The sequence below is a fragment of the Muntiacus reevesi genome, chromosome 7 (assembly GCF_963930625.1).
Source record: "Muntiacus reevesi chromosome 7, mMunRee1.1, whole genome shotgun sequence".
Classification (NCBI taxonomy): Eukaryota; Metazoa; Chordata; class Mammalia; order Artiodactyla; family Cervidae; genus Muntiacus; species Muntiacus reevesi.
Window position 1 is genome coordinate 14,133,908 of NC_089255.1, and position 18,183 is coordinate 14,152,090.

An 18,183-nucleotide genomic window follows, 5' to 3' on the forward strand; every position below is an offset into this window, starting at 1 on the left:
TGGCATCACTTGGCTGTGGAAGAGGTAGCAAGGGCAGGAGCAGGACAAGCAAGAGAAAAAGGGGACAGATCCTTGCCACTTACTTATAATCTTAGAGACTTCCCAATAACTCCATCAATGCAAGGATTGCTTTGGTGCTTCCTAGCTTTTCCCTGTCCTCAACGTCAGAGTTACTGTGGATATTGGGACGCAAGAAGGAAAAGAACTGCTATTAGTATGTGGTTAATTTCCCGATTTTCTCCATCCAGAAACTGGAGCTAATGTCTGGTAGCTGCTAATAAGCAGTTTCCATATATCTGGAATACCAGTATACACTGAAGAAGCATGGAATGGGGAAGGGACACTAGATTTGGGGAAAGGAAAGTGAGTAAACAGTTAACATTAATCAAATGCTTAGCAAACACTTTCTCGTTTGATGCTTAGGACACAGCAGCAAGACAGAAATGATCAATTTCCTCCTATGGCCAAGGAAACCGATACTCACTTTCTAGTCCTAAGTTACTAGTGGGGCCAGAGTATGAACCCAAATCTGTCTGACACCAGAACACCATCATGAACTGGAAAGACCTCCTTCCTTCTGAATGACCTTGTGGTCTTGGGCAAGCCTCTTTACCTCTCTGGTCGTTTGTTATTCATCTGTAGGATGAAATGATGGATTAGATCATGTCAAAGTCCTTTCCAGCTCGTGGTCCTATTACCTGAGAAACGTATCTTCATAGTCCACTCTTTACCTTCCAAGAGGAGATAGGTAGTTGGCACTAACAAATTCATGGGGTTACATTCATTGTGTAGGTTTGCATTTCTGTGAATAGAAACAAGTAGGAAATATTTTTAAGTACTTAATACTTCTTACAGTTTAAAGTATTTGAGTAATTAATCACTCATAGGCAGTCACCTTTCTAAGATATAAAAATTAAAACTCTCAAATCATTTCCTGCTCGTGTTTAGTCATGGCTTTATTTCTTTTTAATGGGTTTGAGAGATTGTATCAGTGCTGATTTTCATGCCAGTGAATGGTTTTGAGATTTTTTTTTTAAGTGTGCCAAAAATCTGTTTGTACATCTCTCTAAGTTACTATACAATTTTTGAATCTGTAGTGGTGAAAAATACTGTTACAAAGTCATCATGTCTACTTTTGAATATTTTGATGTTTATGAAGACTTCCTAAGCAACTACCTTTGGTCTCAGGTCAAAATAAAAAAGTGCTGCTAAGTTAATTGTAACTATAATGTTTTGGAATTGCTTCCCAGGTGCATGTGTGCATGCTCAGTTGTCCAGTGTTGTTCAGCTCTTTGCAACCTGATAGACTGTAGCCCCTAAGACTCCTCTGTCTGTGGAACTTTCCAGGCAAGAATACTGGAGTGGGTTGCTCCCCAGGTGGCTCAGTGCTAAAGAATCCGCCTGCCAAGAAGGATATGTGGGTTTGATCCCTAGGTCAGGAAGATCCCCTGGAGAAGAAAACAGCAACCCACTCTAGTATTCCTGCCTGGGAAATCCTATTGCCTAAGGAGCCTGGTGGGCTGTAGTCCATGGGGTCACAAAAGAGTCAGACACAACTGAGCAACTAAACAACAACATAATGTTATGGAATTAGGAACATTTTAGATTTTTGTCATCTGTATAAATTCACAACCTGGATGATACGGGGATCTGGTGATACTGATTTTCTCTACATGGTCACACCAGACCTGCAGTCAGAAATGCTCTGCCATCATTTACATTCAAATCTTTATCAAACACACATTGAACACAATACCATGGGACCATCTTGCCTGAAGAATAAGGCATGCCTGCAGATGACATAATAGAGTTGGGTAGAGTACTTGCCAATAGAGACAAGCAACCCTAGAGGAGACAGAAATCCATCCTGGCCGGAAATGTGCTCAGAACTTTCATGTTAGGTTCTATTGCTGCATCTGCCATCCCCTCATCACACTTCATAAAACCTCAGGTCTGTAAAATGGGAGAAATCATAGCAGCTATGGCATGAGAACTGTGCTAATAATGAATACTAATAATAATACATAAAATAATAATGAATAACAATCCTGCCTCTGCTATGTGCCAGCTATGTGACTATAGGCAAATCACCTGAGCCTGTTTCACAGTTTCCAAAAGAGGGACTGTTAATTGTGTTGTATGGATCAAATGGAAGAGTACGTGTCAAAGTGCTGAGACCTTGGGAACTTGACTTGAGAAGACTGTCCCCTTTGAAACATTCTTCCAGGTCCCTGAAAAGCCCACCATATATTGTGACTCAAGTCATCAGTTCTCCCAGACATATCATTTTTTCACATTTCCTCATTGGAATAAACTGTAAGGAGGGGAAGGCGTGAAATAATAAACAAGGGGATAAACAGTGAGCAATCAGATGGGAAACACAAACCCACGAGGTGCTGTCACCATTCATTGTCCAGTGGAGCACTGGATTTCCTAGAGCTGCATTCTTAAAGGCAGGTTTTGAAAATGGATTTAAATTATGTAGAAAAGGCATATTCCATAGACAAAAGGAACTTAGATCACTTGCTCTGAAGGGAGGGTTCAATAGGGTAAATCATAAAATCCTCTCTCAGAGGAATTTTTTTGGGGGATCTTTTTTTTGAGGGGGGGGAGGCAGAATATACATACCATAAAATTTATCATTTAAATCATTCAAAGTGTACAGTTCCATGGCATCAAGTGCATTCACATTGTTGTACAATCATCGTGTTATCCAGTTTCAAAACTTTTTCAAAATCCCAAGAAGAAACTCTGTACCCATTAAATAGTATATCCAGAAGAGCTTTGGTTTTAACGTTATAGCACAGCTGGAAGGACCCTAGAGACTTCTAGTTCAACCCCTCATTTGAATGTGGGGAACCAAGGCTCAGAAAGATCAGGTTTTCTAAATCAACTGGCAAGTTACAAATTCAGACAGGACTGAAATCCAGGGGGTCTCCTCAGTCACTTTCTCTTATACTCGGCATTCATACCCTCTAGCACTTTGCAAACTGGTGTGCCTGATACTCCCCAAAATAGTGGCTCGGAATTTCTCCACAATTTAAGTCCTTGTTGAATAGAATTTTAACTAGACTCTGGGGGGAGATGGAGCCACTCTACAAAATCCTTTAAACTCCATTAAGACTCTCATGTCTTGCATTATATTATTTGCATGACATTTTAGTGACTTTATTTTTTTTAAGTTTTCTCCATAATGATTTTTAATACCATTGATTGAATGTCAACTCAATGTCATGCATTATAATAGGTGTTAAATATTCATAATCTTATTTTTCCTTAGAGGAACCCATCAAATGGGTATTTTTATTCCCATTTGGCAGATGGAGAAACTTAGTCTCAAGGAGTCTAAGTCATTTGCCCAAGTTCAGGTTATTTGTTAGGGACAGAGCTGGATTCAAAGAACCATTTGACTCCTAAGCCCCAGGACTTTCTCATGTGCCATGATGCTCTCTGTTCTAGAGAAATAAGCGCAATCTTGGGTTCTCATATTCCATCCCTAGGCTATGCTCATCCTCACCTGATAAAATCCTACCCATCCTTCAAAATTTACCTTAACCCCAACCTCTTTTATAACAATAATATTAGCAGATGTTCATTAAGTGCTTATTATATCCAAGTGCTATTATAAGTGCTTTACATGCATTATCTCATTTAATACTCACAGCATCCCTATGAGATGGGTACTATTATTATACTCATTTTACAGATGCGAAAACTGAGACCCAACTGAGATAAGTGATTTGCCTTTTCAGTTCTTCACACTAGCATGTGGCTTCTGCCTCCCTCCTCCATGCCTCCAAGGCCCTCTATAGTTCTTTATGGCCCTTCTCTGCCTTGTATTAATTATGCATTAATTGTACTCATCTGTGTTCCCACTCCTTGAGCACAGAGACAAGCTTGTATTAGTTTTGGTTTGTGATGACCATCTGACTCCATCCTCTGCCCCTGTTAGACATGCCAGAATTATTTATTTAATTGAATGAGACAGTCACATGTATTGCTGAGCTGGATATAAGTAGTCAAAAATAAAAATAGTTTTCCATTGGAAGAGGAACTTGAGTGTTGCTGAAATTCTCAAATATTTTCCATTCATGAATCCTCTCTGGTGTGTTGGCCAAGAACCATGATAATCATCATAAAAACACATACTCCTGAAATGGAATTTGTGGTAGAACTTTGGGAAGAGGGTATCAAGTCAAGTGCCTTTTTTCTACTGAATCATTTAAAGGGTTGCCAGATTAGGAGTCCTGAATACTGAAGAATATTAGGAGCCTCTTTTCTTCATTTATTGTATTGATTTTCCAGATGCTTTAGTGTTAAACCATGCCAGAAGTGTTGCAGAGATGAATCACTATTATCCAAAGGCCGCCAGCTTCTTTTCCTTCTGACAGAAGGATAATTCCACATGGATCAAATAAATACAGATGTGTAGTAATTAGTTCTATTCCCAGTGAGCCTATTTCCAACACACTAAAGATGTGAGCGATTATGGAGCCTCACCCCAACAGCTTTTATCATTTTAAACTGCTAAACAACAGGATAGGTCATAACCCAGCCTGCTATTAATAATGCATTTATTGTGTACAACATTATAGATTAGGTATATGGACAAGAAAAAGAACACCTTTTAACAAGAATATTATGATCTCCCCCCAGAAGCAGCATATGTGCCTGGCTACTCACCTGATGTACAGTCCCAAGGCAATCAAAAGAATAAAAAATCTCATCCAAGGGAAAGAAGCCTACATTGTCAGCGGGTTCCTCCACAGAGATGATTTGGCCGTGGCAGATATGTTAAACATACCCATCCTAGGCCCAGAGCCTGAACTAGCTCATTTCTATAGCACCAAGTCTGGAAGCAAACGGGTCTTTGAGAACGCAGATGTGCCAGTCCCTCCTGGAATATATAACATCTATAGTCACCAGCAGGTAAGCAGGGTGGACAAGTGAGGTTCTGTTTAAATATTTCACACTCTCTTGACCTTGTAGAAGCTTTTTAGGTCTTCTGGAGTCAGTCCTATCCAATGAAGAATATTATGGAATACTTGAGTTGATTTGATGGGATCTGCTTTAGCCCTCGGGCTTTCCTGGTGGTTCAGTGGTAAAGAATCCACTTGTCAGTGCAGGAGACACGAGAGGTGCGGGTTCAATCCCTGTGTCGGGAAGATCCCCTGGAGTAGCAAATAGAAATAGCAACCCACTTTAGTATTCTTGCCTGGAAAATCCCATGGACAGAGGAGCCTGGCGGGTTACAGTTCATGAGGTCGCAAAAGTGTTGGATGCGACGCACAACACTCTTTAGGCCTTCGGTGTTTCAAAGTATCTTCCTATGGGCCTTACAGAAATTTTCATTCTCAAGATATTTATTCATTTGGATTAAGGAAGTGAAGGCTCTACTCATGTATTAATCTGCTATCAATATTTATTGCCTTAATATGGATTAGTTCATCATCATATTAGTTAGCTAGTCATTTTAGTAGGACCCTAAGAAATGTGAGAGTCAGTTTGGGCTAAAAGGAGCAGGTTTGGAGAGCTCTAGGGAGTCATATTGCAAAAGGCATGTGTCAGACTACAGACATCCATGACTCTACCAAAAAAACCCCCTAAATCCTAGCTGTTCAGTAAGTGGCCATAAAGAAAGGGGGAAAACCCCAGTAAGGGGAAGTGAAATGGTTCCAGGAGGAAAATTCTGCTTCTGAATTTGCCTTGGTCTGAGTCTATAGCTGTGCATTCTTCCAGAAGACAGTTAGGGCCCTAATATCTGAAGAACCATAATATTAGTCACTACAAAATTACCCACTGGAGAACTAGAAATTAGCCACTCTAAGTTTGCTCTGGCAGGTGTTCTCACATTTAACTGCTATCTTTTTTTACAATAAAGAAACTAAAAGACAAATGGTTGTTAACATTTCCTAACCTCTGTTTCATTCCATCTCTTAACCATTCCTCTGAGCCAGTCACAAGCGATTTGGGACACCTACTTCTGGGGAAGCTAAAACACTGTACAAAATGCGGGTGTTTGTGGGGGACAGTATTTAGGGGTCATGCTGCTTCTCTCAGCTGCCTGATCCTGAGGCTCTGTACCTCACAGCTGCTGGGCCCCAAGTCAAGTCTTTCAATAAATCATACTTTTCAGAGATGAACTGGCAATTCTTAAACTGCCCCCAGACTGTTTCAGTCTAGCTAGATAGAGTGTTCATGGGCAATACATGGGCTCATGAAGGAAGTTTCTTTTAAAGAGGGCAGTCTAGAAAAGGCACAGGCTATCTTAATAGGATTAAAAGAGAGAGGCTTCCCCTGACCTGATGTGTCCCTTCCGTTATTATTAACCTCCACTGAAATTTGAAGGTAACAGAGTAGATTGCTTAACTCTGCTTCCCTGTAGAATACTAGGCTGATAGACATAATACAAGTGAAATGCATTTTTAAGTGATACAATTTCATACATGTATATTACATTAAACAGTCCTCAAAACCTTAGAATGTATGTGCAGTATTTCAACAAAGGAAACTATAAGCAAGGTGAAAAGACAGCCCTCAGAATGGGAGAAAATAATAGCAAACGAAGAAACAGACAAAAGATTAATCTCAAAAATATACAAGCAACCCCTGCAGCTCAATTCCAGAAAAATAAATGACCCAATCAAAAAATAGGCCAAAGAACTAAACAGACATTTCTCCAAAGAAAACATACAGATGGCTAACAAACACATGAAAAGATACTCAACATCACTCATTATCAGAGAAATGCAAATCAAAACCACAATGAGGTACCATTACACGCCAGTCAGGATGGCTGCTATCCGAAAGTCTACAAGCAATAAATGCTGGAGAGGGTGTGGAGAAAAGGGAACCCTCTTACACTGTTGGTGGGAATGCAAACTAGCACAGTCACTATGGAGAACAGTGTGGAGATTCCTTTAAAAACTGGAAATAGAACTGCCATATGACCCAGCAATCCCACTCCTGGGCATACACACCGAGGAAACCAGATCTGAAAGAGACACATGCACCCCAATGTTCATCGCAACACTGTTTATAACAGCCAGGACATGGAAGCAACCTAGATGCTCATCAGCAGATGAATGGATAAGGAAGCTGTGGTACATATACACCATGGAATATTACTCAGCCATTAAAAAGAATTCATTTGAAGCAGTTCTAATGAGATGGATGAAACTGGAGCCCATTATACAGAGTGAAGTAAGCCAGAAAGATAAAGACCAATACAGTATACTAACGCATATATATGGAATTTAAAAAGATGGTGCATAACCCTATATGCAGAACAGAAAAAGAGACACAGATGTACAGAACAGACTTGGGACTCTGTGGGAGAAGGCGAGGGTGGGATGTTCTGAGAGAAGAACATTGAAACAAGTATACTATCAAGGGTGAAACAGATCACCAGCCCAGGTTGGATGCATGAGACAAGTGCTCAGGGCTGGTGCACTGGGAAGACCCAGAGGGATCAGATGGGGAGGGAAGTGGGAGGGGGGATCGGGATGGGGAACACATGTAAATCCATGGCTGATTCATGTCAATGTATGGCAAAAACCACTACAATATTGTAAAGTAATTAGCCTTCAGCTAATAAAAATAAATAAAAAAGATAAAAAGAATGTAAGTGCAGTATTTATATTGAGTCTTACTTTTGTCCCCATTGATGAGAACTCAGGCAGTCTTTGCTATAAAATATTTTAGAACTTTATATGTTAATTGTGGTTAAAGATGCAGGAATCTTTAATGCAGTAAAGCCTCACTCTAATGCTGATATTCAGAAGTAGGATAAAAACCTCTCCTCAAAGATAAATTGGATTTAAAGGGTGTCACCTATGGTGTGTGCAAATTGTATCACAATAAACTAAGTCATAACTGAGGTCTGCACTACTTATTTGGAAACCATATGTCTGAAGTCAACAAGAATTGAAGCACTCCATTGAGATTTTTCCAGATAATGCCTATCCTACCTAATCTATCTGAACATGTCAGCACTTTGAATTTGCAGATGGTAATGAATCAGTAACACTGACTTTTTACCAATGTGCATCATAAACTTAAAGCTGGTGAAAGAAAGCTGTGATTATTTTAATTTAGGTTAATAAATTTTCCTAGCTATCAGTTGGATTTTAGCAGTAGACATTTTTCTATTTCTGCCCTACACCAGTATAAAATATATGGCAATTTAAAAATATATTACATGTTTTGAATAGATAGACTTAAATAGAAAATGATAAATGTTTGGCAATAACATAAAGTCATTTGCTTTATGATTAAGTAATTTATTTTATTTTTTAAGTCCAGCTTGAGCACAGTGAGTATTTCCTGTTTTGATCCATAAAGTAACCAGGCAACTTCTCTTTCTGGCATGTGTTCCATATGAAATATTGACAGCTTTGGTTAAATAATCAAAAATGGCAATGCTATTTTAAAGCACTGTTCAATTTTCACTTAAAGATAGCACATAATTCTTTCCAGTGGTGTAGTCTTTACAATACTATTGATCCTTTTCATTACTGTAGGGAATCCATCAACAGACACCCATTTATAGGATTCTCAGAAGCAACAAATAATAGGATTTGGAAGAAGCAGATAATAATTCTGTTAGTAGCTGAAACTTCCAAATATACAATATATTCAAGCATACAATGAAAAAGACTGTGCCAGAATACCTTTCCTTATACTGGCAAAAGAATCTTATTGGATATTCACAGGCCAAGAACTATTTCTCCTTCTGCAACATATGACCATAATGGAATCTATCTTCTCAACACAACGTTAGAGAAAGAAGGGATGTAACTTTGAAAGACACATTTTTAAAAACCTTCCTAGGCTATGCTCATAGCCATATGGTGTGTAGACCAGAGTACTTGTCATTTAAACACCCAAATTATCCCTAGACACTACTTAATAATTAGGGAGTTAAGACAATTTCATTTTCACCCTAATTGAATACCCTACGGTTGCATGGGGCTTCCAGGGATCCCAAGTATATCTGTTTTACTATCACTTCAACACTGCTGTATACTGTAGCATCCCCAGGGAGATTTGCTGGAAAGGCACAACCCAAGAGAACAGATTGTGCCTTTAATCAAAATAATTTTAATCTTCCAGTTCCAGATTTCAACAGATTTTTTTTCAGAATTATGAGTCATCTCACATTCTGTAGTTTAAAAAAATCCATTTGGTGAACAAAACTCATCAAAATAGAAGAGAACAGTGTTGCAGAAGCCTCCTTAAGCACAGACCATGGCCAAGAATAGTATGGGGCAGGCTCAGGAGAGGGAACTCTTAATATTGTTTCTTTCTATATAGATTAGAGAGTCTGATGAAGAAGATCAAATAAAAAATCACTCTGTGGTCTAATGAGTTATTTTTCACCAAGGCTCTATTAGAACAGCATTACTTATAATCAAGCAATCTTGCTATAGACTTTTTCTGATTCAGACTTATCCCAATAGCTTATTGACTGTAAAGGAAGCTGCTTCTCTTGCTCCTGACTTCCTTCTCCACGTCACCCTTCTCCTCTGCCTCTCTGTAGCTTGAGCTGGGTCGCACCGTGGAGAAGAGATGGGCTTAGGTATTGACTCAGAGCAGCCTGAGTGGAGTCCCTGTTCTGCTACTCCGTGTTGTGTGATTGTGGGCAAGTTATTTAAATTACCTGAGTCTCAGTTATTTATACATAGAATATAACTAATAACGGTGCCTATTTCATAGGTTTTTGTGAGTGTTCAATGAGAAGATTTGTGTAAAGAACTATGCCAAAGGCCTAGATCCTACTGAGAGTTCAGTGATGTTAAATATTATAGTTATTATTATTATTGTGATATTTGAGCTTGCATATCTACCCCTGAAACATTCATGTGACTGAGCCCAGTTCTTGAGAAAAGTTTCAAATAAGATGTAGGAGAGGTGTGTATTCCAATAAAGTTGCTTTCACAAGTGTTTTACCTCCTTTATCTGTCTTGTTCATGTAATACATATAACACATTTGGTCAGTTGACTGCCCAAACAAATGTATTTCATGTATACTAATGAGAAAAAAATTAAATATTTTATAGATTGTAACATTTAAAAGCTCAGCAAAGCTCCAAACAGTTTAAGTTTTCAAGACTATAACTTTTTATAGTCTTGAAACTATAAAAGAATCATCTGAAGAATCAATAAGTAAACACATTATTCTCTGAAAAAGGAAGAGAACAATATTAAGATTCAATTACAGATATTCAGATTTTTTCTTTTGCCTTCAAAAGTCAGCAAGTAATAATTTCATAATTTCTCATAAATAAGATTATACTTTTAAACATATCTTTGGTCCCATTGGTTGGTGGTTTCTTTATACCATATTCATGTATGGGGTTAATCAAAGAGTTCAACTGCATTTTTGCATAACAGCTTATCGAAAACCCTAAATGAGCTTTTTGGCCAACCCAACATACACACACACATACACATATCACTTAAAACTTCTAATCTGTGTTAATGACTAGAAGATAACCGAATGAACAGACTGTTTGAAATAAAGACATATGAGAAGTACTACAGCTAAGTTAACGCAATAAGAAGGAATCCAGGAAATTAAATGTTGCGTATCTTTGGCCCAACAGATAATAGAACAGGTGAGTCAGCTGGTCACCGATCACCTGGAAATCCAACGCTGGCTCTTTAAAACAGACTATGAGTTTGGAGGAAATGGGACTGCGTTTTGTGACATTCCCTCCCACCTAAAGTGCTACAAGTGGATCCTAAAGGAGAGTCAGAGATACAGTCGCGAAGACTGGAGAAAGAAATGGGCACAAGTGAGTATTCAATGGTAACCTAAACCCAAAGTGTCTGTGAACAGATAGGAGAGAAAGCAAAAGGCTTAGCTAGGAGATATAGCACCTTCTTGTAGACTCAGCTGAGTTACCTCCCAGCAGTTGAGACCTTAGGCAATTTTTTCCTCTCCTGGGTCTTAGCTTTTATGTACAAAGTGAATGAGGTTGATCAGGTTATCTTAAATGTTCCTTCTTGGGTCCCTAAAAATCCTCAAATTGATTATGCTAATAATTAGGAAGTAGTGTTTTTATGATATTCAAATAACATTTCAAATCTAATCATTTGCTCTAAGCATATGATTCTAGATCATATGCTTCTACCAACTGTTGTTATTAAGCTAGTTGTATTTTATTGTGAGAGGGAAATTCTATTAGTGAATGCTTGTCACCTGGAAGCTAATGTTTAATAGCATTCTGTCAGCAGTCATACGTTTTTGAAGACAATTCAAGGAAATTTATGTAACTGCTGGTCCCTGTGAGATGTTGAGAAAATACATTCCAGCAAGAAAATCTCCAGGCAAGAACTGAATAATAGGTAAAAACTCTTAATGTATGAGTGATGTATATGGATTTTTCCATGTATATTAGTAGGAGGATGAATTGTACAACTTTGTAGTCTGTTTCAAAGTTGCTTAATAATTAGTTTTATATGGCTTCATATATGAATTAAGCCCACCGTTCTGAAAACAGCATCATTTTGCATTCAGAGACCTCGACTTGCTGACTTCACTTAATCCCAAATCTCTGTTTTTCACTCCTGATGAAAGCATAACTGATGAAGAAAATTCAGACACAAATTTTCCATGAACTGATTCCTTCCCCGCCAGCTTCTGTAGTGGTGGCTGTGCAGTGATTTGCACCTGCTTTGAGCATCCCACTGCAGAAGTAGATGAATCAAGACACAAGTGATAGAAAGGGAGGGGCACACAGAGAGAATCACATTATTCTTGTGAAAATGGAATGATGAATAAATCTAGAGAACAGTCAGAAGAGAGAGTTCCCTTTGATAAATGTTAGCTCTCCTCATGATCTATTCTGGGCTTTTCTTCCTCCTCCATCAGCGGATGGACTTAATGCAGTACCTGTCATGGCCAGCTTTTTACATATTATTTAAAGGATACCAAAGTGAATTACTCTCCTTAGGAAAAAATAAAACAAGGAAAGGAAAATGTATTTAATTTTGAGGCCCATAGAGGTTGCTCTTGTGTTCCCTTGGACTGGGTTTTATTTCATCTTGTATTTAAAAAGTTTTTTAAGCAAAACTGTTGAGATTAAACCATGAAAAGTATGACTTTTTTTAATCTAAAAAATTGAAATGTTTGTGTGCTAAGTTGCTTCAGTCATGTCTGGCTCTTAGCGACCTCATGGACTGTAGCCCCCCAAGCTCCTCTGTCCATGGAACTCTCCAGGCAAGAATACTGGAGTAGGTTGCCATGCCCTCCTCCAGAGGATCTTCGTGACCCAAGGATCAAACCCAAGTCTCTTTCCTCTCCTGTACTGGGAGGCAGGTTCTTTACCGCTAGCACTACCTGGGAAGCCCCAGTGTTAATGTACCAAGTATTTCCTTGCCTCAGTATTTAAAATCAATAATTTTTATAGAATTCTCTGATACTAGACTATGATAAATTTGAAATGTTTGATATTAAGTTTTAAAAATATTTAACATATTGACATATAGCTGAATTGCATTTAGAAAGCTGAATATATATTAATTTCAAATATTTTAAACTATACCATTTTAAATTACCACCAGTTACATTTGGCATTATTGTTAATGTTGTCAAATGTGACACTTATGAATAATTAATGATCTGTCTAAATTTTTTTAACTTAACAAGGGAAAATAGTTATTATGAAATCTTTTTACATTCTGAGACCTGTGCTTGACCATGGTGTTGTTAAAAGCCAAAGTAAAAAATAAAGTACTTCTGAAGAGCTTTTTTTTGGTAGGAGACTATTGACATTCTTTTCCCTTCAAAGTGAAATTGTATTCAGAGTGGCAGTGAACTGCAATCTCCACTGAGTGTAGCTATTGAGAATTTAGGATTAGAATTATGCTTTGTTCCAGAAGACCATCATAATGGTGCATATTTAGACATCAAAGCATTACTTTATGAGCACAGGCATGTTTTAATGTCCTATTACAGTTTGTAGACCTGTTTCTTTTGATAATGAAGATGTTGTGTCATCAAGCCTAGCCTGGCATATGCAAAACATATGCTGGCAGGTTATTAAAAATTTCAGCTTCTTGATGAAAGACTATCCTGCAGGCTAAGAGTCCAGAGAAAGACTCCATTCTGGGAGAATTATTAGAAATGAGAATATGACTGTAAGCACTAAATTATGTTAATACTTACAAATAGCATCATTTGCATAGCAGTTTATGACACGATACCATGATTTTTCTCATTGGTATGTTGTAGGCAACAGATTAAAAACAGTGCTGTTTATAGGGGTTTGAACTATTTTGAGATTCTCTTGCGTCTTATGCAGATATTGGTTTTAGGTGTAGCCATGATTCAGTGTGGACTCAAGGATCTATAAGGATCTTTTTTTCTAGCTATCTAATTGAGAGCAGAGTTATTTGGTTGCAGCTGAGACTTGAAACAAAGTCATGAAATCAACAAATGATAAAACACTGAAGTCATATTTTAAAAATCTGTGTTGACATGTAAGTGATTTTAGGAAAAGCAGAATGTTACATAATAGCCACAATAAAAACAACACAACTCTCATTTTTTTTTCATGGTGCCTTGGTACCAACCTTACTCTCTTCATCCTGAAAGTGAAAGTGTTAGTCACTAAGTCGTGTCCGACTCTGCAATCCCACAGACTGCAGCCCACCAGGCTCCTGTGTCCATGGGATTCTCCAGGCAAGAATACTGCAGTAGGTTGCCATTTCCTTCTCCAGAGGATCTTCCCGACCCAGGGATCAAACTGGGTCTCCTGCATTGCAGGCAGATTGTTTACCGTCTGTGCCTATCCTGCCAGCTAACAAAATCTACTTCCCCCAACAGGTTCCAGTAAACTCACTCACTTAAATACTCAATGCTTATTAAGTTTCAGTGAATCTACACATGTGTGCATGCTCCAAAGTTGCCACTCCAGAGACAAGAGAATTTATATTCATTTAGTAGGAATAAAGGCTTAAGCAAAGACACACCTGTAGGGGAAAATCCTTCTGGGCACTCTCACCTAAGACAGTGCAGGGAGACCCAGGTAGACATTTGTTGTGGTACTAGTCCTTCTTGTGCCGTTTCTCTCTGTCACTTCTGGAAAACTGACTTGTTAGTAGTGACACCTGGTGACACTGCTTTAGAAAAGTAGTTGCCAGAATGCTGGCCTAGACATGAGATTTAGCATTTTGTAGACCCCCACGAATGGGTTTCCCTGGTAATTCAGCTGGGAAAAAATCCACCTGCAATGCAGGAGACCCCTGTTTGATCCCTGGGTCAGGAAGATCCCCTGGAGAAGGGATAGGCTACCCACTCCAGTATTCTTGGGTTTTTCTGGTGGCTCAGACAGTAAAGAAACCACTCACAATGCAGGAGACCTGGGTGTGATCCCTGGGTTGGGAAGATCCTCTGGAAGAGGGCATGGCAACCCACTCCAGTATTCTTGCCTGGAGAATCCCCATGGACTGAGGAGCCTGGCAGGCTACAGTCCTTGAGGTCGCAAAAAGTCAGACACAACTAGCGACTAGGCACAAAGACCCATGAATGGGCTTCCCAGGTGGAACTAGTGATAAAGAACCCACCTCCCAATGCAGGATAGATGAGAGACGTGGGTTTGATCCCTGGTTCAGGAAGATCCCCTAGAGGAGGGCATGGCAACCCACGCTAGTATTCTTGCCTGGGAAATCCCATGGACAGAGGAACCTGGAAGACTACAGTCCATGGGGTTGCAAAGAGTTGGACACAACTGAAGCTACTTAGCACACATGCACACAGACCCATGAGTACACTATACACATGCACACAGAGTCATGCATGAATACACAAGGAAATGTTTCTTGTACCCTTGCATATTTGAATCTGCAGATGTGGAACCCACATACCAAGGGCGAGCAATGCCATTTTATATATGGGACTTGAGGATTCTTGGATTTTGTTATCCATGGGAGTCCTACCATCAATCCCCCTTGATGGCAAGGGACAACTGGGTGCCAGGCATTTCCACACTTTACTTGAATTAACTCATTCCATCTCAGAAGTTTTTACTTATTTACTCCCACACCACTTTGATAAGGAAGGTATTGTTATTCTGCTTACAGATGGAGAAATAGATTCCTTGGAAGTGAAGTGACTTGCCCAAGTTCACATAGCTAGTCAATGATCTGCATCCAGCTTGGAACCCACATCCACTCCTCCTGGTCCCCTGCCCCGGCCACACTGAGTTGAATCCATTTAGAAAAGACCCGCTGTTTGAAAGCCCTGGAGTAGGGTTCTCCCTCTGGCCCCTGCCTTTGCGGCCTGCTGCCCTTGTGGTGGATTGTCTGCTTTCTACAGACTTGTGGGAAACACAAAGGTCCCATAGCTATTGCACTCGAATGTCTTCCCTCTCCTTCCTGACAGCACAGCTGCTGTCCTGTTGCCAGTCGGCTGGGAGGTAAGAGAGCCATTAGCACACACGCCTCAGAGTAAGGAAGAAGCCCTGCTGGAGAGCCTCTAGGGTTCAGCTTTGCAACGCACCTGCCTCACCTACCTACTTATGTGAGTGGGTGAGGAGAGTGAGTTTGAAATGTCACCCTTTGATCATTCATGGGGGTGACAAATTTTCAATGCCGTTCTCAACTTAATACACTCACAAGATCATTTTAGTGAACCTGTAAATTCTCAGAAAACTTAAACAGCCTTTCTTCACAATCAGACATGGTATTAAAAATATCGTGAGTATTTCATGAGTATTTAAAGCCCTGCTTTTTGTTGTTTTTTTCTTTTTGACCATGAAAATATTATTTTATTCCATGAAAATATTCTCAACAGAGAACACTATCTTAAACAAAAAATTTACGTTAAGAAATCAACATGTGCACAGAAAGAGTAAAAATTACTGAAAAATTAAAGATTTCTTTTGAACAGTTCACATGTTCAAAAAGCCCTGCTTTTTGGATAACCAACCAAATATTTTAATTTTTTTTATATTTCTTTATATCTCCTGTTCCAGATTGATGTGGTAAATTTCTTTTTAAGCAGAATAAAGTTTGGAATAAACCAGTCTGAATAGTTGAACATTCAGGATAAGTAGGAGGTGGTCTGGCTTCATGGGTTCCATGGAGTAGGCAAATGGAGGTTATTGGGGCAGGGGGGAACCATGGGCAAATCACTTCAGCTGTCCAAGTCTCTATCTCTTCAAGTGTAAAGAGAAATAATGTTAGTACCTATCTCCTGGAGGAGGTAGTAAGAATTAAATGAGATGACCCTTGTGAATTGGCTGCCAATGTATCCATATTTAGCACATAAGACCTCAAAAAATGCTATGTGTTATTAATATTACCACAAAATTGCATTATAATTAAATTGTAGGTAGTATTGAACAAGTACATACAACTTAATCTTTTTCTGGTGATTCAGAAGGTCCTATAGCACCTTTTAGGCTTTGAGAATATTGTTCTATGCATCAGTTACCATATAGGATTGTAACTGTTGAAGATACAAGATTGTTGACCAAAGCGTGCCTACCCAATGGTTTACCCAGATAATGCCTTTAAAAGAATAAGCCTTGATAGCAGCCTGGTTTCTTATAATTTGAAGATAGAAAATAATTCCAGTTATTTTAACATCCTACATGTTGAATAAAGAGGCATTGACCTGATAAACTAGACATTTTTCTGACCACAAGATTGAGACCCAGTTGCTTCATTTTTCCGGTTCCAGTTGGTGTCTTTTCTAATTAGTGTAGCAGCACGTCACCGCAATCATTGGAAAGTCTTAATCATTTGCATATTTTTCCTTATCTCTGAAAATGACTTAGAATGTTTTCTTCCAGTTCAGTGGTTATTTTCATGAAGCTGCCAGGGTTGGGTTGGAGGTGCTTCTCAGTGCCTGAGGAAGATGACAGGAGAAGGAAAATTGCCTCCCCAAGTTAAATGAAAGCTGGGTCCCCCTTCTGAGGACCTATAATAATCAGCTATACAAGCTGTTGGTTTGTGTGTCCTATTGATTTAATATGCTTCTAATCAGTACATAAAGCTATGGGCCTGCAGTGTTAATTTTTCATATGCTTACAAAGTACCCTTTGATTTTCTGTCACACGTTAATTACAGCATTTTGCCATTAAATAGGAAGCTTTGTGTAAACTAATTACAAGGTAATCATTGTCTACTGCAAGCGTGCTGTTTGTACCTTTTATTTTATTCTAAAAATGCACAGATCTCACAGTCTGGAAACGCTCTACCTTCCAGCCATTAGCTCTCACTAATTCATAGCATTATTGTGGTGAGAGTGTAGGAGTTGTAATTGTTGTGGTATCAGAGCTGTTAATTACCGGAGTAAACAGTTGAAATGGTGCCAAGGTCTATTGTACAAGGCAGAGAAAAGGAGGTTTAAATGTTACTCCCACCATCTGGGGACTAGGGGAGAGGCAAATGCTTGAGAACAGCAGTGAGGCGCTATCGCCGCCTCAGCTCCAGGGTTGGCGGCCATATGGATTCCGAATATTTTGAATCAATTGAATTTAACTGCCAGTTTTTCGCAATAACAGCGTGGAAGGAAGGAATAAAGCAAAAGATGAGAGGAACAAGAATTGGTTAGTGTTTTCACACACAGGAAGTCCCCGTTGGAGTTCTTTTGGAAATATCTGCTTTGCTGAAAGCCACAGAGCAGGCATGGATATTTGGAACAGATTCAGAGTGGGTTTTACTCTCCTCTGCCGGCCACTGCGCCATTTGCTTCTGGCCTTCTGTCCTCCGTGCCCCTCGGCGGGAGAGGGATGGCCTTGAGAAGACCCGGACTCTTGTGTAATTGTGCCAGAGCAAACAAATCCTCATTTTTGGATTCACTGCTTTATTACTCTGGTATCTTCCTAAACATGGTTTGTAGGGAAAAAAAAAATAAATAAATTTATAATGCTGTCATATCCACCTCAACTATATATCTCTGTACCTGTGCAAATATCAAGGAAGGTACAGAATCTGATTAAGGATTCTGCCCATTAAGATGCCTGCCCATTCCTTTGGCATAAAATTAAAATATAAATTCTCCTGTAAGCCTCTCACTTCACTCGACAAATTCACCCCTTTCCCCCACTACTTGAATGAAAAATCAAGTCCAAAGGGCACGTGTGTTTTCTTTTGTTTTAATTTTCAGCTAAAGAGCTTTTTCAGCAGATGCCGTTTTCTCAGTCAGTGGTATTTCTCTAGTTGGTA

The 18,183-nt window shown here is 39.2% G+C and overlaps 1 protein-coding gene across 1 annotated transcript in view; it reads left to right on the plus strand.

Annotated features, from left to right (window-relative positions):
- LOC136172033 (IQ domain-containing protein H-like) overlaps window positions 1–18,183 on the plus strand; it is a 142,992-nt gene that overhangs the window by 50,310 nt on the left and 74,499 nt on the right. Inside the window, exon 8 of the mRNA XM_065941156.1 lies at window positions 10,608–10,799. Within this exon, the coding sequence (XP_065797228.1) occupies window positions 10,608–10,799 (192 nt within the window). The remainder of the gene's footprint in view (window positions 1–10,607; window positions 10,800–18,183) is intronic.